Genomic DNA, 18,853 nt, shown 5'->3' with positions numbered 1-18,853 from the left:
CGGAAACGGTCGGCCCACAGGGAACAAAACTTTATATAAGAGTAGTATTAAAATAATTAATATAATAACTCTTTTATAAAATAAACTATCAAATTTATAAGAAACTACAGAAATAGTTGATTTAGAATATAATCAATCTGTATATCAAATAGCTTCATTGAGTGATAAATTGACTAAATATTGTGAGTATCCCCTCGTCAGGGAGCGAGGCCTCAAATAGCGTATTTTTCTGCCCAATTATTGACTACTTATTGGCTAGAAGTCGCTATGTAATTCAGCTTGCCTATTGGCCATATCAAGGCGGTAAGGCACGACGAGGGATGAGATATACGGAGTAGTAATATTGAGATGGCAAGACTCCCAAATGTGAGGGTCCAACCAGAGGTTGCAAGTGAGCAGTAACTTACAAATCATCTAGGGCCCGGTTATGATACCTACATAGTATTATATTATTCTGTGGAACTTGATATACGCCGCGTATAGGGTAGACCGCGGCATCGAAAGGACCAACCCGTGAAATCTTCTGATAGGAATTGTTAGGCGAACGCCCGTCTCAAATCCAACCGTTAGGAGAATTATTCCATAGGTTGAGAGAGCTCAACAAGCCATCATTATTGGAAATATCGCATACGGCGCCATCTCGCTTCTCTGAAACCCATCCATCCTCAATTCTGCCAGAGTACTCCGTAGAGTACAATGGTCGCTTTTATCCAAGGAAACGGGTTTCAATATGCTGCTAAACGAATCCAATGAGGTTGTTGGTTTTCCAAGCGGTGTCAACAACTCGCGGGGCGCCGGGAGCAGGCAAGCCACCGCTATATACTCCGACGGGTGGTCTTTTTGGCCTAGTGGTTAGAGCCCAGACCTGGTAGCTTATAATCATGACAATTCGGCTGGCTTCGTGCAGACTTCAGTTGCCCAGAGGTTGTGGGTTCAACAGCTGACAAGGACAGACAGGGTTGCATTCCTGAATCCTTGGGGTTTAACGAGGCGTGGCTTGACTTAGCAGCATGGCAGCTTGGCGGCTTCTGGGATGCTACGGCTGGTTAGTGGACACTGGACTGACTGCCTTCCTTAGGGGCTGCGTGTCCTGGAGCCTAGGCGTCTGGGCTTGGGATGTGCCCTATGATAGGGGGAGGCAGTTCTAACGGTATGCCCCGGGGCGCCGGGAGCAGGAGCAGGCAAGCCACCACTATTAAGGATGGGTGGTGGGCGCAGCTGGCAAAGGAGCCAGCCGTCTTATGATCTTTTTAACCTAGTGGCTAGAGTCTGGGTGGCAGCTAATAACCATGACAGTATTTATAGCAGTTAAATTGATACTGTGTACAGAGTACAGCTAAAAAACATATCAGATATTTGAATTCATGAAATTTGAAGCTTTAGAGTGGACAAAAGGTATCTTACTATGTAAATTTATATAATTTAGTAAGAATAATGAATAGATTGAATATTTTAATATTGAGCCTGAGATCTTATTCTTTATTAAAATATATACAGAAATCATTGTATCAACTGATTATTCCATTTTGAAGAGAGAGATAAAGTAGATTTGAAAATAATCATATTGATGGTGAATAACATTGAGATGGTGAACTCTTGTATGAGAGTATTAAGTAAAAGAGGTTTGCAAGGTAAGTGGTAGCTTACAAATCATCTATTCTTTTTTGCAACCATGTTCGGCTTCGAAAACTTAAACCCGTTCAAAAGATACGTCCGTAACCAGGCCTTCCTAGCAAAAAAAGAAACCAGAACCGGAGAAAAGAAAAAAGAAAAGAAGAAAAGAAGAAAAGAAGGAAGAAGGAAGAAGAAAGAGGAAAGAAGAAAGAAGAAAAGAAATAGAAAAAGAAAAAGAGGATATGGCGTTCTTCTTGACAGTCGGCATGCCGGGCGGCGGTACCAAAGTTTCCACCCGCGCAACCGCCGCTCTCCCGCCTCTGAAGATGGAGACCTAGATCCACCTGTTCCCCTCCGAAGCTGAAGCAACAACGGATAACTGAGCAAGCAAAACATTGCTCTTGTTTTGGCAAGCGGTTATTTCGCCTAATGGAAGGCAGGCATACCATAACTACACAGTAGTCAGGAGGATCGATCAATGATAAATAGCTCTAATCCTTGTCCCTGGTGGCTGGTGCCACTCAGCTTCCAGCTTCTCGAAACCTTATTGTTCTCTTCCGCCCCTTTTTTGGCAGCAGAGCAGGCAATGTTTGTAAGCGAGGCCGTGGGGGCAAGTTCCGCCATAAGCTTTGAAGAATCATCGGAGCAGACGCAGTGCAGTAGTGAGAAAGAAAGGACTGGTTATAATAATACGAGACTTAAACGGGAGACAAAACAGCCACTCCAAACTCGATCGCAATGACCGATCAGATACAGCACGCCCCCTAGTTCATACCTAGGCTTGGAGATTTGATGCGCCTCTCCTCGGATAATAAAGTTCGCATTAGGCGAAAAAAAGAAAATAGGAAAAAGAAAGGAAAAGAAGAAGACTGATGCCAGTGCACATGCTAGTACGGAGTAGTTAGTTATTTGAACCGGTAAAAGAAAGCCATTATTGTTTCAATTCCTCCTCCAAAGAATCCTACTGGCGGGGGGGCGCTTGATTCGTTGATTCGCGGGCTGTCCACCCCCCTCCCGCCATGGCTTATGGCTATGGTTTATGGTTTACGCTGCATAGTAGTTAAGCTGACCCCTAAATTACACCAGTGTTACAGGCCTCTTGGCCTGCATTACCGATATCATCGTATTATTTATCGGGTTCAAACTTTCTCTCGTCCCATGTCACACTAGGCAGAGTTTCCGACCCCCGGATCCCGGCACTGTTAGTGTTGGTTTTCATTGTTTATCACCGAATATCCCGATCGATCTCTTGCCTTGATTCTCCAGGCAAGGAATTGAGGAGGAGATGGAGATGAGAACTGCACATAATCCAGCTCTGTTTCATGTTCTCTTTCTGATATCACGTGACTTTCTTTACCCTTACATGATGGCTACCTACTTCCAAGTTCTGTCGAGCTTCTTTTGCCTGCTCTTTTTTTTTAACCTGCGGAACAGCGGACATATAGATGCGCCCGTCACGCCAGGCATGGGCATCTGCGTATTATTATTATTATTATTATTATTATTATTATTATTATTATTATTATTATTATTATTATTATTATTATTATTTTATTATCATTATTATTGTCGTTGTTGTTGTTATTGTTGTCGTTGCGCAGTGGCCTTGGACGCCAGATGAGGTGGTTGGATGATCATGATTGGGCATTTATGATTCGCATCGCACACTACCACCACACTAATTTAGTATAACTAGGGAAAGATATGAAGTTTGTTTACTTTCTGGGTTTGCCTGCTCGCAGTGGCCTAACTGTTTTGTACCTTCTCACGCCAAATAGGTGCAGCGGTACGTTAGCCCCAACGTCAGCAAGCATCATACAAACACGGGATATATGAGAGCAAAGATGACGAGAAGGCTGCTTCAGCTCTCGACGGTGGAAAGCTTAAAATATTCCAGACCAGCTCCGTCTGATTCCCCCAGATTTCCACTCTTACTCAATTCCTCTCTTGTCCCCCACCACCCGAAACTTGAACCCACAGCAGCGGCTAAGAAGCCCCTTTTCCGCTCCCGTTGCAATACAGAGTACTAAAAAAGCCAACGCCTCCCACCCGCTGGACACGGGTCGGGTAACACTCGGAACAAGTCCCCCCACTCTCTGGCTCCGCTTGCACAAGGTCGTGCTGATTCTGGCGAGCTTTGGCGTAATAGTAAGAAAAGATGGCTTGAAACCCGCTTGGCCCCAGTGTCAGCAAAACTCGACCCAGCTGGGTGAGAGCCCGCGTTATATATCTCATGGAAGAGAACCGTTTATTTCTTCGTCTTTTTTTGCCTTTGGAATGGGTCTCTTCTTTTCCCCCGCAATCCTTAGCAGCGATCTTCGATGTGATTTGAAACATAGCTGAAATTCTAATGTTCATGATTGAAGAGCTGCCAGTCCCTTTTTACTTCGCTCGACTTGATTGACTGATTGACTGACCGACCGACTGCCTGACGCACCGCTTTCTTTCCACTCCCATTTGTTTGTTGTTTGATTCCTCTGGCTGCCAGAAAGCGAGCGAGCATTTATTCGTCGCCATGAATGCCGCAGACAAACTCAAAGAGGACCTGCCGGTCGCCATGGCCATGGCGGCCTTCGTGGGCATTTCGTGGTACATCGGTGCGGAATTGAATATCCGACTGTTCTTAATCTTCAAGTACGTTCCCGCTGCCTCTAAATAAGAAATTAAAAAATTAAAAAAAGGGAAAGAAAAAGAAAAGAAAAGGCCATTTTTGGGTCTAATGATCAACATTGAGCTGGTGCTGGTGCTGATACTGTACCAAAAAAAACAATAGGCGAAAACGTGGGCTGTACTTCTGGAGCTGCTGTCTCTGCTCCTGGGGCGTTATCCTCCAATCACTACTTATCATCTTGGTTGATTTTGGCGTGCTGCGGCATATGTGGGTGGCAATGGCGCTTATCTATGCCACCTGGTGGCTCATGGTTGTGCCGCAGGCTGTGGTTCTCTACTCGCGGCTCCATCTCGTCATCTGGAATCGGAAGCATCTTCGATACGTGCTGTACATGATTATCTTTACTGTGATATTTATCTCGATCCCAACGATGCTTCTTGGAATCTTTGCTGTTAGTTCTTTTCTTCTTTTTCTTTTCTTACTCTATTTTTCTCTATCACTTGCTTCAATTGAAACACCCGTTGGTAAATGATTGAAATCGAGCTAACTATGACCAAACAGCAAGCCGGCGGGAATCCAACCGTTTTACGCGTAAACGCAGTCTGGGACCGCATCCAAGTCAGCATCTTCTTCGTCGAGGAAACAATCATCTCCATCCTGTATGTTATAGAGACTCGCCGTCGCCTTGAAAACCTGCGGACCCTTGGCGAGCGCCATAACACCATCTACCAAGTCATGCACCACCTCATCTACACCAACCTCTTGGTCATCTGCCTCGACATATCCCTCCTCGGCCTCTCCTACTCGAAGCACTTCTACATCCAAGCCGCCTACAAGCCGTGCGTCTACGGCCTCAAACTGCGCGTCGAGTTCTCCATCCTCAACCGCCTCATCTCCTCCCTGCAGAGTTCCACACACCTCTTCTCTACAACGGCACCCTCCTCCCATCCGCATGCGCCTATTCGCAGCCCCGAATCGAGGATGCCCGCTCAGCGTTCTCTAAAACCAGACGAAATGACGCTGGACACTCTCAGCTTCGAACCCAGCGCGTCCAGGTCAACTTGAACCCCGACCAGGCTATTATTGGTCGATACGAACAATTTGAGGCTAACGCTCTAACGACGCCTCCATGGAATGTTAGACCAAGGGAGCGGGGGCTCTAATCCCCATCCGGATTGCTCCGAACGACCGGTTCAGCTCTCTCCATGCGTATCGAATAGTAAAAAGGTCGGCATGATACATCGTTACTTGGAGATGAAAGCCAACAGCATTCAATTAAATACGAATCGATGGAAGCTAGTGCTGAAGCTCAGTTGCAAAATCATCTTTCGTGACAACTTTACAAATACCTAATGGGATTCTTCTCGTTAACCTACTCCCCTCCCACCACCCCCCTATCCATACCACCACCACAAGCAATCAAAGCGAGGGCCACCTTCTCAACCACCCCCTCTACCCCTGCAGCAGCAGGCAACTGGGAGCGTAACCTCCCGGCCCCAAGCAACAACAACACAAGCAACGACCACAAAAACAACAACGACAACAACAACATCATCGACACGATAATGCCAAGAAGGGAAAAAGTGCCCAAGAGCAAGCTGTCAAACGCAACAACAGTAACAGCAGCAAAAACAACAACAACCCGCAATTCCCAAAGCTCAGCTTCGAGGCGCTGGGATTGAGCGGGAGCATGAAGATATTTTGTTCTGGGGCTGGTGGGGACACTGGGCAAGATGGAGACTTGGTTCTGGTACAAGGCGATTTGGGGGTGGTGGAGGGGGAGCGTGGATGAGGAAGGGACTGATGGGGACAAGGAGAAGGAGAAGGGATCAAGCCTAGATATGGAATATGGATTTTCTTTAATGTCTAACACGGTAAAGAGGGAAATATGGAAGTAGGGGTAGTTTGGGGGGATATATTGCCTCCGTACCACGGCAATTTGGGTGAACTGTATGATCAGTGTAACGTCTATATTTTCTCTAGAATATTTAGGATAGATAAAAAGAATAGATATGAATTTAATTTATGAGACTATCAACCAATCACCTCCATTTCTCGTCCGTCTGAATGGCGAACGCACCTAAACTTAAAACTTTGTTTGGTATGGCTCAAGATATTTAAATAGTTAAATATTTCAAAAATCGATCCGCCCTGAGTGCGTGGCAGAGTCAGTGTCACCAACAAATCTCCATTGATTGTTATTATCATTGTTATGATCATTATTGTCAAATGTTTGAAAATGGACGGAAGAAATAATAACTACGACGCACAATCGCCGAGAGACTGCCAGGCGCAGCTGTCATGTTGTGTATCGTCGATGTCTCAGCTGTCTGTCCCCAGCCTTGTCACTCTCTCGTCAACTCACGGTTTTTTATTATATTTTTATTATCCCTTCCTTCTCTCCCTATGTATTTCCCTCTCTTTCTTAAATAATACTTAATTAAACGCCGTTCCCATACTGTTCCTCTGAGTCCTGTGTCTATGTGTGTGTGTGTGTTTGTGTGTTGTTTCATGTTATAAGCTATACTACTACCCCATGTTGGCATCAGGTCAGGCAGACAACGCATCCATCCCACCAAACCAAGTTGAATAAAACAACCCGCAGTTCATGACCACAATTACCACCACATCCTTGAAGAACACCACCGCCACTGCCTCCCTGTTGGGCGGGATCCCCTCGACGTCCATGATTTCAACAGCAGAAAACCCGGCGACGACGACGACGACGACGATAGACTGTCCGAGCTGCGGCTATGATGTGCGCTTGGCCGACGATGATGCCCAGCAGCGCATCATCTCCGAGCTGGAGGCGCAGGTTAGGTTTTTGAACAAGAGGGCTGCGGAGACGGGTAGGTTATTTCTATCACTATAATTCTTTCTCTGTGCTTTTGATAACTCACCCATGGTCTTCTCGCAGCGGACAAACTCGCCGACTACGAAGATGAAATCCGCTTCCTCCGCTCTAAGGCAAACAACGCCGCAACCGCAACCGCAACTACGGCGCTCACAATCCCCCCAACAACACCCACCCTCCCCTCTTCTCATACGGCAGATCCCTCCATAACCTCCCAACCTCACCAGCAACAACAACAGCAGCAGCAGACTGCCACTCCACCCCCTCAATCCCGCCTAGGCACCTTCGCCTCCCTCCTCCCCTACGGCCGGCGCAACGCCCCAACCCCCCCTACCCCCCCTCCCGCGCCAAACCGCTCCCCAAACCGCTCCCCAAGCCCCACCAGCCCCACCAGCACCACCACAACCTCCCCCCTCCCATCCACCGCCAGCACCAGCACCAGCACCCCCACCGCCCTCCAAAACGCCCTAACCCGCGAACAAGCCCTGCGCAAAGAAGCCGAGTCGCGCCTCACCCAAGCCACCTCCGAGCTGGAAGAGCTCACCGCGCAACTCTTCAGCCAGGCGAACGAGATGGTGGCGCAGGAGCGCAAGGCGCGCGCGAAGCTGGAGGAGCGGGTGGAGGTGCTTGAGCGGCGGGATGGGGAGAAGCGGCGGCGCCTGGAGAGGCTAGAGAAGGCGATTGAGAGGGTAGATCGGGTTAGGGGGATTGTGGGAGGTGCGTAGGAAAGGGAAAGGAAATGGGAAAAAGGGGGGGGGGGCGGTGTTGGCGTTTGTTTTTCGTCTTGGGATGTATATTTCTGGATGGACGGGTATTATGACACATGTTTTTGAAATATTTATTAATGAGTGCTATTTGCATGACGGACGATATTTTTATTCTTTAATGGCTTAGCTAACCCCCTATTGCACTTTTTTAGGAGTATTGTATGTACACTATACTATGTATGCATTTATAGCGGTTTGGTATGGGATTTTGCGTTTCCACGTTCTTATCTACGTACGCAAGAGGAAGATATTTAATTTTGGAGAGTTTGTCTGTTCTTTCAATCCTCAGATCTTTACCTATAGTTGATATGCTCATACTTTCAAAATTGCCGAAGAATTTACCAAAGAAAGACTCTCCATTGGATAGTGAGAGCGTGGGAGGAGGCAAAAGGGAAAAAACAAACATAATCATGCTATGGGGGACATGACAAAGAAATCAAGTAGTTCGATTTATGTGGGTATCTTGCTATAAATGAACAATGGTATAGAATCATGAATTGGGAAATGAGGAACCGGATGGGTAGGTTATCAAATCCATATGGAAAGACGCGGAAATAGTTAACTAATACATCAGTGCGTGAATAGAATAGGGGATGGAGGGGAAAAGAGGCTAGGCCCGGATTGCATTCAGGAAAGGGGGAATGGGGGAACATGCTAAGATATAACCTGGTGCGGGAAGAATGCAATGCGATGTTGATATATGGAAGTATTAGGAAAAGCAGAAATGACGAACACAATGGGTATATAATACAGGGGCAAATTATGCCGAGATAGCAACGCCAACTATGCATGTACGCAATAGAACTAAACAAATGTAGTGGGGAAGAAAAAAAAGGAAGAGAGTCGAATCGAACTTAACCGCTCACGAGGTTGCCCCATCCGTTTCATTTCCACTCTTCCAAAAGGCATACTTGCCCTGCGCGGGGTCCGCATTCATCGACCACACCCATGCACACAGTGCGCCTAGCAGCCCAGCGGCCCCGATTAGAACCGGCCGCAGACGCGCACCACCTCTAGTCCGCCTTTGGGCCGACGACGAATCCGATGGTCGCCGCAGGATCCCGGAGGCAAACGTGGGCAACTTAGCCCTGATCGACGGAAAGATTCCACTACCCGACCTACTACGGCTGCTGCCGTTGCCATTACCAGACACCGTCTTCCCAATCTCCGCCCGTTCGACCTCGACGTCAATCTCAGCGATGATACGGCTGCAATGTCGGAAAATGTTGACCGCCTCAACGATGATTTGTGCCCGTTCAGAGACGGAGAGGAGATTCGAGGCGGAATGAAGCCGTGCTTTAAATTCTTGTTTTATCCCCTCGTCGTCGTACAGGTCTTTGTCGTCGCGGTGGAAAAACCAGAAAGTGAGCCCGTTCGGGATCCCGCTATCGCCGTCGCCATGCTCAGTGGATTCCGGGTTAGTCTTCCAGAAATCATGGCCCCCCGCTGCGAGTTTCGTGCGGATTCGACGTCCCCCGTTGAGCAGTATTAAATACATTATCCATGCGTAAACCATGATTAGGTGAGGGTGTTCCGCTGTGGCGGATTTGATGTGGGCTGCAAAGGCCGTTGCGGCGTTGCCGTACGCATCGTCATCATCATCCTTGTTGTTCGATGAATAGTTGTCCCTAGGGGTATCCTGGCCTGAATCCTCCGTACCGGACGACCAACCCAATGCACGCAAATCCGATCGCAACTTCTCGCTGCGTAGCAGCTCGGGGATATATAACTGGCTCAAGATGCTTCTGATTCTGCCTCTGTCGTCATTTACGAACGAATCCAGAATCTCATATTCATCTGGGCTGCTGGTGCTGCTGACGGATGGTAACTGAGATAACTGAGAAAGCCAGGCTTCTTCAAAGGCGAAGTATATTTCTGCAAAACGGGATATTCCAAACGCGTAGAGCGCTGGCGTATCAGTGCGGGGGGGAAGGCATAGCGGGACGCGCTTGGCAACCAGGCTGCCAAACGAGGTGTGATGGTCCCTGTTGGGGTGTATTAGCTTGATCCATCTTTGAGCAAGGCAAGGAGACTTTTATGGTGATTGGGTTGGAGCCTGTGAAGTATATAACGGCCCCCTCATAAACGACAGCCTTTACCTGATTGCGTCGAATATCTCCTTTGAAAGATCCTCCATAGCCCCCTTGTATAAAATGGCAGACAGCGGTGATAAATCAACCAGGTCGGCTTTTCTAGTATAATAGTTGCGCAGGCGAAAGTCTTTAGACAAAGGTAGAAATCTCTTGTTCAGCATTTTTAGATCCAGCATTCCCTTTAAGCATGAAACATTGGTCAATACGCACGGATAAACAAACGAGGTAGACTGCTCTTTTATAGCAATAGGAGAATAGGTATTCCACTATTATATCCAAGCACATGACCAACATCATGTGTTTAAGCGTGTTGCTTCCAAGGTTCAAGCGCACGGCTACCTGGTTGTTTGTATGGCAGTTACCACCGATGACTAGTTTCGCTGGTAACTGGAGGCATCAGGTCATTAGTTGTGGGCGAGAAAGGTGGTTTTTTCTAATCGTCATATCGTCATATCGTCTCTCAAATGACAGATGGTACAAGATCACAACTGCTGGATGTACCAGCTGCGATATTGTCCATATAAATAGAATACGGAAGAGGCCAGGAGCATCTTGACTGTGACCTGTTGGGTGAGGATTCTGGGCACATGATCGAGGATCTCATGGCTGCACTTCTCGCGACTGACACTGCCATTTTCGTGCTTCATCAGTGGCTGATTGATGAATTTGAATCCCCTAGCGCTACATAAGAGCATTTATCCAATGCAGATATCGCACCCAGCCGTCGTGTTGAAGACTGGTTGGTTGAACATGGTTGATCGAAACTGTCGATAGCCGAATCTGGTATATATCACGTGATATTTTCCCAAAGAGGAAATCAGGGTTCGGGAGATAAAAACCCTAGTTCCCAAGTCTCGCTTAGCGAGCCAACTAGCGCCGGAATTCCACTCTGGCTGGAAAATCCAGAGAAGAACGTCGTTGAAAACGTCCGCCATCGATCGCAATCACCCTTCGACGACACCCGCCCACGACCAGCTTCGGGACCGCATAATACCGCCAAGGTACGTTTCCTCATCAATTTCTAAGCCATCTAGGGGTTTGGAATGGCATCTAACAAGCTATTGTTGAACAGATGGTCGCCGCAAAGAAGCATATCCCGATCGTGAAGAAGCGTATGTACCCCCCAGTTTCCTCCCAGGACCGTTTAAGGAATCGCTATGTTTGTTGGTTATGGAGTTGGAATTGCGTTTGGGGGAAATGGATGTGGATGCAGGGGAATCTTGTGCGAGGAAGAGACGATTGAATTGCTGGAAAACAGTTGAACAGAGGGAGTGTTGTAGAAGGAGTACAAAGGCTGATTTAAAGGATTTCCGGGGATACAGACAAGAAGCGCTTCAACCGCCACCAGTCAGACCGCTTCAAGTGCGTCGACCCGTCATGGCGGAAACCTAAAGGTATCGACAGCCGTGTCCGCAGACGGTTCAGCGGCCAGGCTGCTATGCCAAAGGTACGATTTGCCCGCCCCCGGCTCAGACTGGCGAACATCGCCTTCCGGTCAATCAGGGACAAAGCAAGAATGAAAGAAAGATATCATCAGCGTTGGAGAGATTGGGTTCATCAAACCACCGACTGACAATTGGCGACTTGGAAAACCACATCATAGATCGGTTATGGAAGCAACAAGAAAACCAGACATATGACCCCCTCCGGCCACAAGGTCTTCCTCGTTCAGAACCCCAAGGATGTCGAGCTTCTGTTGATGCACAACCGGACCTACGCTGCTGAGTATGTTGAAACCCAACACCTGCATCGGAATTTTCAATATCGACCCTCGAATTAATACTAACACTCTCCCGTTCCTTTCAGGATCGGCCACGCTGTTTCGTCAGGAAAGAGAATCGACATCATCGCCAAGGCCAAGGCACTCGGTGTCAAGGTCACCAACCCCAAGGGCAGACTCACCACTGAGTCGTAGTCATGTTTTGTTTTCTTTTTCTTTTTCCGTTTTACGTTTATGTCTGGGGTCCGAAAGGCTTGGGATTTGGCGAAAGCATTATTTGATAAATAAAATAGCCGTTGAAAATCCTTATTTGAAAATTTAAACAACAAAAAAGGAAATAATTAACGGAAATGAAAACTGTTATTTTACTTTGTCCCCCTGTGTTTGCCGGCTGCGTATTCATTTTTGTCGTGGTTTTCCTGCTATTTTTATCGCTGGACTTCTGCGGTTCACAACGGTTTTCTCCAGACCAATCGACATCGTGTAGGGAAACCTAAATTCTTGAACAGTCCCGAGTCATACTCACCGTCGATTTACTGTGTAGTGCCTCTTCACACTCTTCTCCACTGGCGCTTATCCAAGCTGTCGTCTGCATCTAATTGCACAGGGTTAACGGGGTATCAGTATCCTCCCAGGGTATTGGGAACTGGAAGGAAGCAATCTCAGATACCCCCATCCCCAGCTGTCTTTCAGATCAACTTGTTGACTTCACACTCTAGCTAGCACACACCTGCTGTAGCTATGTACAACTGCCGGGTTGGCCGTCTCCCACCAATCACCACTTACTAGCAAAACTTTACTAGGAGTGGTGTAAGAGAACACAGCAACTCCTCCTCGCAAAACACAACTCTTAGGATTATTCAGAAGGCCCTGTTCACATCTTTTTCCTACTTCTCAGCATGCTGCACCAACCTTTGTGCGTGAGACGTGGACAAGGGGTCCCCACGATAGCATCCAAATAATTTCTTACCGACCGAACTCTTGGACTCTTGAGATCATTTCAGCGCAAAGCAGAGCGCCGGAGAACTTTTCAAGGTCTTCGTTTATTCACTGGCCATCATTCTGCTAAGGCAATATGACCCCTAGATTTATAATATCCCACTCCAATGTTCACAGGGGGGGTTGGTGGAGGGGGTTGGTCCGGTTCCAATGTGTGCTGCTGCCAGTAGTACTAGTATCTTATTTAAATGCCCTTTTATACATTATTATCCCTCTCCTTGGATTTCTTATGAACACATCTAAACCAAACATATCTACGAGAGCGCGCAAATTTCATAATCCCAGCCTGAGGAATGGGTATTCGTTGCGACACCTACGATTAAGAACAAGGATTGCATGAGAACTGCTAGATGCGTTAGACGATTATACGTCCAGTTCTAAATTAGCAGCGGGAGGCTACGTAGCTCCTAGCCAGCCAGGAAATATCCCATGCCCGCGACTTTTGGAGGATGGAATGCAAAGCTCTCTAGTGCATGGGTAGTTTTTCTCCCCGCTTTCATCATTATTCGGAAAAGCTTCTGTTTCTTTATGTTAGAATAAATGGGGGTGAAAAGAATGGGAGTACTTAAAAATGTGGTTTGGTACAAATATATATATATATTGATAAAACACACCATATTATATTCTGAGTCTCATGTTAAATATATTCCGATCCATTCCAACAAATTCATTAAATTTGAAATCCAATCCTGCCCCATTCTTTCCCCTAACCACACTCAACGGTTACCCAGAAAATGATACGGAAGGGCTAGATAATTTGGCAATATCTGTTCAGTTGATATAACGGACATTCTATGCGGATCTGCGGCGGTGGAGGCAAGCATATTTGGTCAAATGGCGGGCGCACGTAGGAGGGAAGTTTTTTATAAAGGAAGAGGCCCTTTTTGCAGGACATGATATTCCCCAAGGTATAGAATAATTGAAGACGGTGCCCACCTGGATGAGAAAGTCATTTTCCCTTCAGATACCCCAATATTCATAGTAGTAGTGATAATCGCTCGTACTCATCGGGCACTCGGGTCGGGACTGTCCCTATATTTCCCGGCCAATGGGACATGATATTGTGCGAGGGAAAGAGAGAGATCTACAAAACTATACAAGACGTGGTTGGGTTGGCGGAAGCCTTCAAGTTTCGGTCGTCTGATCATGATGTCATGGTCTCCATATTTAAGCTATTTATGGGTCCTGCACGCTAAGAAAAGCTTATCTGGAGCCCTGCGCTGCGTCATGTCCCGGCAATGTGTATGTATACCGATGTTCCCGGTACAACGCCTGTAGGGGTGGTAGTTTCATGCCATTGTTCTACTTCCATCCATGGGATGGTGAAGATACGCGAGGTTTGGATCCCGCCGGCCCCTGAGCCGCTAGGTTCATATTTTGGCTTTGAGGGATGAAGCAAACTCTGAGCGCTCCAGGGGAACATCAGTAGAGCTGCCATCTGCTCCATCTTATAACTCCATTGATGCAATTCCATCCATTCCTTGAATTGGTCTTGTGGAGCAAATTATTCAAATATAATCTATCCCCGAAATGCACAATGTTCCCTGTTTCAACTTCCATTCTTTTTCCCTTCTGTATCGGTCTCTTCAAGGCTTCATCCAAAGTCTCCCGCTGTACTGTCCTATATCTCCTTATCTCTTTTCCCGTCGTTTCCCCTCCCCGCACTTCCGTATTTTCAAACGAAAAATCCCTTAATATTATCACAGCTCTCTTTTCTTGATTTTACCTCCCCTCCCTTTGACCCAGCTCGAGTTGTCTTAACTAGCACTGGCCTCCTTTAACGGCGTATATTCGTCATGGTATCGCCGACGTATGCAGGCATGAGCGGGAAGAAGCTTTCCCTAGCAGGTTCAACCGTCGCCACCATGGCTTTTTTGCTATTCGGATATGACCGTATGTTATATGGTCGATTCTGGAAATTGACTGTGCGGAGCACTAGCTAACAGCAATCCATCAGAGGGCGTCAAGCATCCCGGATCCGGCATTCAACAATATGTATGCCGCCACCAAGGACAATAGCACATTGCAGGCCACCGTGCATACGGTATATGAAGTTGGTACGTACCACAAGAGTTCGCTCAAGCTGCACGGAAGAAATCACAAAACTAATACCGGATATAGGGTGTCTCCTAGGTGCGGTTGTCGCACTCTTCATCGTCGATCGGCTCGGTCGTCGTTGGATGATCATATCCGGTGCGATAATTATGATTCTCGGCGTGATTATTCAAGTTACTGCAATCGAAGACAAGGTTCCACTCGTGCAGTTTATCATCGGCCGTGTCGTCACTGGAGTTGGAAATGGAATTACCCATATACCATCCCCACCAACCAGGCTGAATGTTCCAAGTCCCATAACCGCGGGTTGTTGATCTGTATTGAGTGTGGCGTCATTCCCATCGGCACAGCAATTGCCTATTGGATTGACTTCGGGGCGCGTTATGGACCCTAAGACTTGCTCTGGAGATTCCTTATTGCATTCCAGGTCGTTTGTCGTTGTTGGCGTTTTCATTATAATCGGCATGTTTTATCTTCCCGACTCACCCCGTTATCTTATCTCCAAGGACAAGGTTGAAGGTGAAAGGGTACTTGCTGCCCTTGCGGGCACAGAGATTGACGACCCTGCCACCTAGCTGCAAAAGAATCTGGTCATCTATTCGATTAAATAGAGACTAAGTGAAGCTCTTTCCCCTCTGCTGCGCCTCCACTCACAAACCGACCAAAACATTAGTCCAGGTGCCACGAAAGCAGGTTACAAAGATCTTCTCATTGAGGGCAGGACTCAGCACTTCTGTCGCATGGTTGTGGGTTCCGATGTAACGCCGTCATTTACTATCTTCCAGCATTGTGAGAAGAGTCCCTCAACCAGTCGCATGACTTTGCATTGTTGATCGGTGGCGTTAATATGATTGTCTATTCCATTTTTTTTTTGCGACGTTCTCATGGTTCTTCATTGAGAAAATAGGGCGTCGCAAGCTCTTCCTTGCAGGGAGTTTCGGTCTATGCGCTGCCATGGTCATCGTATTCGCATGTCTTATCCCCGGAGATGACCAAACCGCCAAGGGCGCAATATTTGGCTTCTTCATGTACATGTGTTTCTTTGGTGCAACTTGGCTGCCTCTCCCTTGGTTATACCCTGCCGAACTTTTGCCCGGACACGAGCCAAATCCAACGTCATTTCCACCTGCAATAACTGGCTTTTCAATTTTATAGTCGTCATGATGACGCCAGTCATGGTGGTCCGTATCGGATGGCGGGCATATCCCTTCTTCAGTGCATGGAACGCTATTCTCATACCATTCATCTGGTTCTTTTACCCAGAAACTGCAGGTCGGAGCTTGGAGGAAATCAACCACATCTTCGCCAAGGGATATGTCGAGAAGATGAATTACGTCAAGGTCGCAAAGGCATTGCCTAAACTGACGGATGAAGGGGTTGATAGGAAGGCTAAAGAATATAGACTGGCTCGGCACAATCTCAGATATGAAAATGTTAAGCAAGGAAGCCTTTCAAGTTGGGCAGGTTGTTATGTCGTAACGGTAGAGAGCGCGTTCACATGGTCCCATTCTATACCCTGTGAACTAGATTATTGTTGTTGTTATTGTTATTGTTTCTGCTTTGGATATTGATGGGCTTCTCCGTATATTGGAGGAAATTTGGGAATAGCGGAGTGAAAATTACCATTAGACATAGATTTTATGATCTTATTGCGTGTTAAAAATATTCTATACCTCTCAGGTATCGTTACTGAGAAACATTCCATATTGAAAATTTCACAGCACTAGGACGGTGGGAACCTGACCAGCAGGTCCATTATCGACGCCCGACAACATATATCGAGCGGGAGTCCAAAGTGGAACCGGAGGAGGAATCCTCTACCTAACTCCATCTGGCAATTGAGCATAAAAATTGTGTTCTCCGGCATGGGGTAGGCCCGGACGCAGGATGAACAGCATGGAAATGAAGAAGATGGCGAAGTTGAAGGCGGAGATCACCACCATTCGCGAAGTACCAGTATTACCGCTCTTGCACGTGCTGTGCTGGAGGAGGAAAGTATTAGGATGCCAACACTGGAGAAAAATATTTTGATAGATATGCGCATTTTTATATAGTGGGCATGGTATCTGAAATAGTCGTAATCCAACTAGCCACAGCCTATTGATCCATCTCACGATATCCCCTTACGAAACAGCAGCACTTGTTTCGGCTCTAGTAGTAGCAATATCAATATCACCTCCATTCTCCTTCATCTGCTGCTCCTTCATATTCTTATCGATCAGCTCAGTCACGTTCACAGCGCCTAACCCCTCAACCAATGCCGAATCCCCATGCTGCCCTTTCCCAACAACTTCCTCTTCCTCATCATCCACCCAATCTGGTACAGTGGTAGGACCCTCCATGCCCTCGGGGGGCAGTGCCCAGCCAGGCATTTTACTCTTATACTTCCATGCACCAGTGACATCCGCATATGACACCGCATGCAGGAAAATTCCCAGTTCATGTACACCGGGATCGGTGTATAAATCCGTTCCGCATATCTCGCATTGCTTCCCGTTCATCTTCTCCCCCTTGCGTTTCAAATAGTCATTAACCATAACTTCATGTTCCTTGGCTAACAGCTCATCCACAACGGCAGGGTCGTTCTTGGAGACTGATTCAGGTGGTGGTGTTTGGAATGTTTGGTAACTGAGTGAGTCGGCGGGTTCGGTTTTACCCATTTTGGACAGCCGGTATATTATCTGCTCGTCGTTTTCTCCCGTTGCGTCTGCCTTTCCAAGGCTGTGGCCAAAGACTCGCCGGTTGGAATAAATTGGGTCATTGGTTATTGGATGGCCTAGGTATTGAAGGTGGACGCGAAGCTGGTGGGTGCGGCCAGTCAGTGGCAGGCAGTGAACGATACTATAGCCCTCTTCGTCTAAGCTCATAGGAATAGGGGTGGTTGCTCCTGTGGGGGTATCGGTCGGCGAATCGCTGATGTTCATTTGATCTGGTAGTGTTGCGGGAGGCGTTGCCGGTCCGGTTGACGAACCCGAGGTTTTCTCTGCTTGCTTATGCGGCGGATAATATGCAATTCTCCGGAATTTTGTTCTCGCTTCCTTTCCTGAAGCTCTTGCACGGTTTAAGCCCAGAATCGGACTGATTTTCAACATAGGTTGATCACACAACACAACGCCATCCGGGAACTTCCCTTTCACGCGTGCCACATATTCCTTGCGCACAGTGCGCGATCGGAGCTTTTCGCCAATCTGTTCTGCACCCTTGGGGTGTTTGCCGATAAACATCACCCCCGAGGTCAACCTATCCAGACGATTGCAGGGATACGGAACCCAACCATTTCCACGCTCCGCCTTCATTATCTCGAGAACTGAATTATAATTGTATCTCCCCGCAGGGTGTACAGGAACGCCCGCCGGTTTATCGATCACAATCATGTCATTGTCCTCGTGGATTATGCCGATCGGTTGACTGGTGACAGGCGGCTCGTGTCTGTGGAGTGTGTGCGAAATGACGTCCCCATTTTGGATCTTCGTATCTATTGAAACGGCCTTCCCGTTTATGCATACAGCCCCGTCTTCAATGGCTTTTTGCTGAAGATTGCAAGTTAGTACGATTTGCGGTATTTCTGAAGTGAAGGGTCGTTTAAACAAGACCCCAACAAGATTTGAGTCGCACTTATCAACATACATAATACTCCCTCGGCCTATCTCTAAACTCTGCTCCAAAGACATCTAACAGTCCTCGACCCCGCCACCTTTCTTTACAAAATGTATTATACGTGTAGTGGTATGGGGCAACTCTGCGCAAGCCTCCTTCGATGTAGTAAGGCCTAGGTAAAGGATCACAGGGTGTCACCACCACATCCGGAGGTGGTTCGAATTCTTCCTTCTTTTCCACAGGAGATGGGTGATCAACAGTTGTCAGGGCCATACTGGTAGTCGTAGGATATCGACCCCGCCGAGCCAGGCAGCCCAGAGCGCGCGGATAGGGCGCCACGGAAGTTGAAGGTATTTCGTTGGGAATATGAAAGAAAAGTAGAGGAGAGGAAGCAATTGAGACAAGGTAACGAATAAACGTGTGAACGAGCCAGCTGGGATGTATTCAGTATGGTGCAATGAGAAAGGAGAATGAACCATAGACAAAAGCATCAGAAAATACAACGGAGAAATATACTTCCGAGTTAATTGTCAAAATAAGGTT

At 47.3% G+C, this 18,853-nt stretch overlaps 7 protein-coding genes across 10 annotated transcripts; 5 read left to right on the top strand and 2 right to left on the bottom strand.

Annotated features, from left to right (window-relative positions):
* The first annotated feature begins 3,138 nt into the window (after nucleotides 1-3,138).
* Nucleotides 3,139-6,267, top strand: BDCG_01330 (uncharacterized protein). Its single transcript, XM_045416834.1, has 3 exons — nucleotides 3,139-4,248; nucleotides 4,388-4,676; nucleotides 4,787-6,267. Exons 1-3 carry the CDS (start codon nucleotides 4,130-4,132, stop codon nucleotides 5,288-5,290), a joined length of 912 nt encoding a protein of 303 aa, XP_045272473.1. The 5' UTR covers nucleotides 3,139-4,129; the 3' UTR covers nucleotides 5,291-6,267.
* Nucleotides 6,268-6,346: 79 nt separating this feature from the next.
* BDCG_01329 (uncharacterized protein) lies at nucleotides 6,347-8,850 on the top strand. The gene is made up of 3 exons (XM_045416833.1): nucleotides 6,347-7,074; nucleotides 7,143-8,366; nucleotides 8,432-8,850. The coding sequence occupies exons 1-2, from the start codon at nucleotides 6,834-6,836 to the stop codon at nucleotides 7,802-7,804; spliced, it is 903 nt and encodes a 300-aa protein (XP_045272472.1). The 5' UTR covers nucleotides 6,347-6,833; the 3' UTR covers nucleotides 7,805-8,366; nucleotides 8,432-8,850.
* Nucleotides 8,107-10,663, bottom strand: BDCG_01328. Of its 2 annotated transcripts, XM_045416831.1 has the most exons (3): nucleotides 10,150-10,663; nucleotides 9,946-10,088; nucleotides 8,107-9,831 (listed from the first exon to the last, which is right to left on the bottom strand). In XM_045416831.1, the coding sequence occupies exons 1-3, from the start codon at nucleotides 10,234-10,236 to the stop codon at nucleotides 8,709-8,711; spliced, it is 1,353 nt and encodes a 450-aa protein (XP_045279530.1). In that variant the 5' UTR covers nucleotides 10,237-10,663; the 3' UTR covers nucleotides 8,107-8,708. The 2 variants fall into 2 exon arrangements, with proteins under 2 accessions (XP_045279530.1, XP_045279531.1); XM_045416832.1 differs by having other exon boundaries at nucleotides 8,118-9,831; nucleotides 9,946-10,663.
* BDCG_01327 (50S ribosomal protein L32e) lies at nucleotides 10,642-12,908 on the top strand (the record flags this gene model as incomplete). The annotated part of the gene is made up of 6 exons (XM_045416830.1): nucleotides 10,642-10,692; nucleotides 10,761-10,940; nucleotides 11,012-11,051; nucleotides 11,262-11,386; nucleotides 11,543-11,664; nucleotides 11,746-12,908. 6 exons carry the CDS (start codon nucleotides 10,642-10,644, stop codon nucleotides 11,852-11,854), a joined length of 627 nt encoding a protein of 208 aa, XP_045272471.1. The 3' UTR covers nucleotides 11,855-12,908.
* BDCG_01325 (pseudouridylate synthase) lies at nucleotides 12,437-18,786 on the bottom strand. 3 transcript variants are annotated; one of them, XM_045416827.1, is made up of 4 exons: nucleotides 18,341-18,786; nucleotides 14,724-18,243; nucleotides 13,273-14,593; nucleotides 12,437-13,176 (listed from the first exon to the last, which is right to left on the bottom strand). In XM_045416827.1, the coding sequence occupies exons 1-2, from the start codon at nucleotides 18,581-18,583 to the stop codon at nucleotides 16,837-16,839; spliced, it is 1,650 nt and encodes a 549-aa protein (XP_045272470.1). In that variant the 5' UTR covers nucleotides 18,584-18,786; the 3' UTR covers nucleotides 12,437-13,176; nucleotides 13,273-14,593; nucleotides 14,724-16,836. The 3 variants fall into 3 exon arrangements, with proteins under 3 accessions (XP_045272470.1, XP_045279526.1, XP_045279527.1); XM_045416829.1 differs by lacking the exons at nucleotides 12,437-13,176; nucleotides 13,273-14,593 and having other exon boundaries at nucleotides 15,993-16,236; nucleotides 16,337-18,243; nucleotides 18,341-18,776; XM_045416828.1 differs by lacking the exon at nucleotides 12,437-13,176 and having other exon boundaries at nucleotides 13,910-18,243.
* BDCG_16318 (uncharacterized protein) lies at nucleotides 14,546-15,288 on the top strand (the record flags this gene model as incomplete). The annotated part of the gene is made up of 4 exons (XM_045425569.1): nucleotides 14,546-14,551; nucleotides 14,616-14,715; nucleotides 14,780-14,921; nucleotides 15,141-15,288. 4 exons carry the CDS (start codon nucleotides 14,546-14,548, stop codon nucleotides 15,286-15,288), a joined length of 396 nt encoding a protein of 131 aa, XP_045279529.1.
* BDCG_16317 (uncharacterized protein) lies at nucleotides 15,874-16,284 on the top strand (the record flags this gene model as incomplete). Its single annotated transcript, XM_045425568.1, has 1 exon — nucleotides 15,874-16,284. One exon carries the CDS (start codon nucleotides 15,874-15,876, stop codon nucleotides 16,282-16,284), a length of 411 nt encoding a protein of 136 aa, XP_045279528.1.
* Nucleotides 18,787-18,853: the final 67 nt, after the last annotated feature.

Source organism: Blastomyces dermatitidis (assembly GCF_000003525.1).
Source record: "Blastomyces dermatitidis ER-3 genomic scaffold supercont1.1, whole genome shotgun sequence".
Taxonomy (NCBI): Eukaryota; Fungi; Ascomycota; class Eurotiomycetes; order Onygenales; family Ajellomycetaceae; genus Blastomyces; species Blastomyces dermatitidis.
The sequence above is the reverse complement of the archived record's forward strand: the minus strand, read 5'-3'. Positions and strand labels throughout refer to the sequence as shown.

Coding starts and splice junctions, on each gene's coding strand:
- BDCG_01329 (XM_045416833.1), top strand. CDS start 6,834: ATGACCACAATTACCACCACATCCTTGAAGAACACCACCGCCACTGCC. Junction 7,075..7,142: donor CAAGAGGGCTGCGGAGACGG/GTAGGTTATTTC, acceptor GTCTTCTCGCAG/CGGACAAACTCGCCGACTAC.
- BDCG_01328 (XM_045416831.1), bottom strand. CDS start 10,236: ATGATGTTGGTCATGTGCTTGGATATAATAGTGGAATACCTATTCTCC. Junction 10,089..10,149: donor TCTACCTCGTTTGTTTATCC/GTGCGTATTGAC, acceptor ATGCTGAACAAG/AGATTTCTACCTTTGTCTAA. Junction 9,832..9,945: donor GAGATATTCGACGCAATCAG/GTAAAGGCTGTC, acceptor ACACCCCAACAG/GGACCATCACACCTCGTTTG.
- BDCG_01325 (XM_045416827.1), bottom strand. CDS start 18,583: ATGGCCCTGACAACTGTTGATCACCCATCTCCTGTGGAAAAGAAGGAA. Junction 18,244..18,340: donor ATAGGCCGAGGGAGTATTAT/GTATGTTGATAA, acceptor TGCAATCTTCAG/CAAAAAGCCATTGAAGACGG.
- BDCG_01330 (XM_045416834.1), top strand. CDS start 4,130: ATGAATGCCGCAGACAAACTCAAAGAGGACCTGCCGGTCGCCATGGCC. Junction 4,249..4,387: donor CGACTGTTCTTAATCTTCAA/GTACGTTCCCGC, acceptor AAAAAACAATAG/GCGAAAACGTGGGCTGTACT. Junction 4,677..4,786: donor TGCTTCTTGGAATCTTTGCT/GTTAGTTCTTTT, acceptor ATGACCAAACAG/CAAGCCGGCGGGAATCCAAC.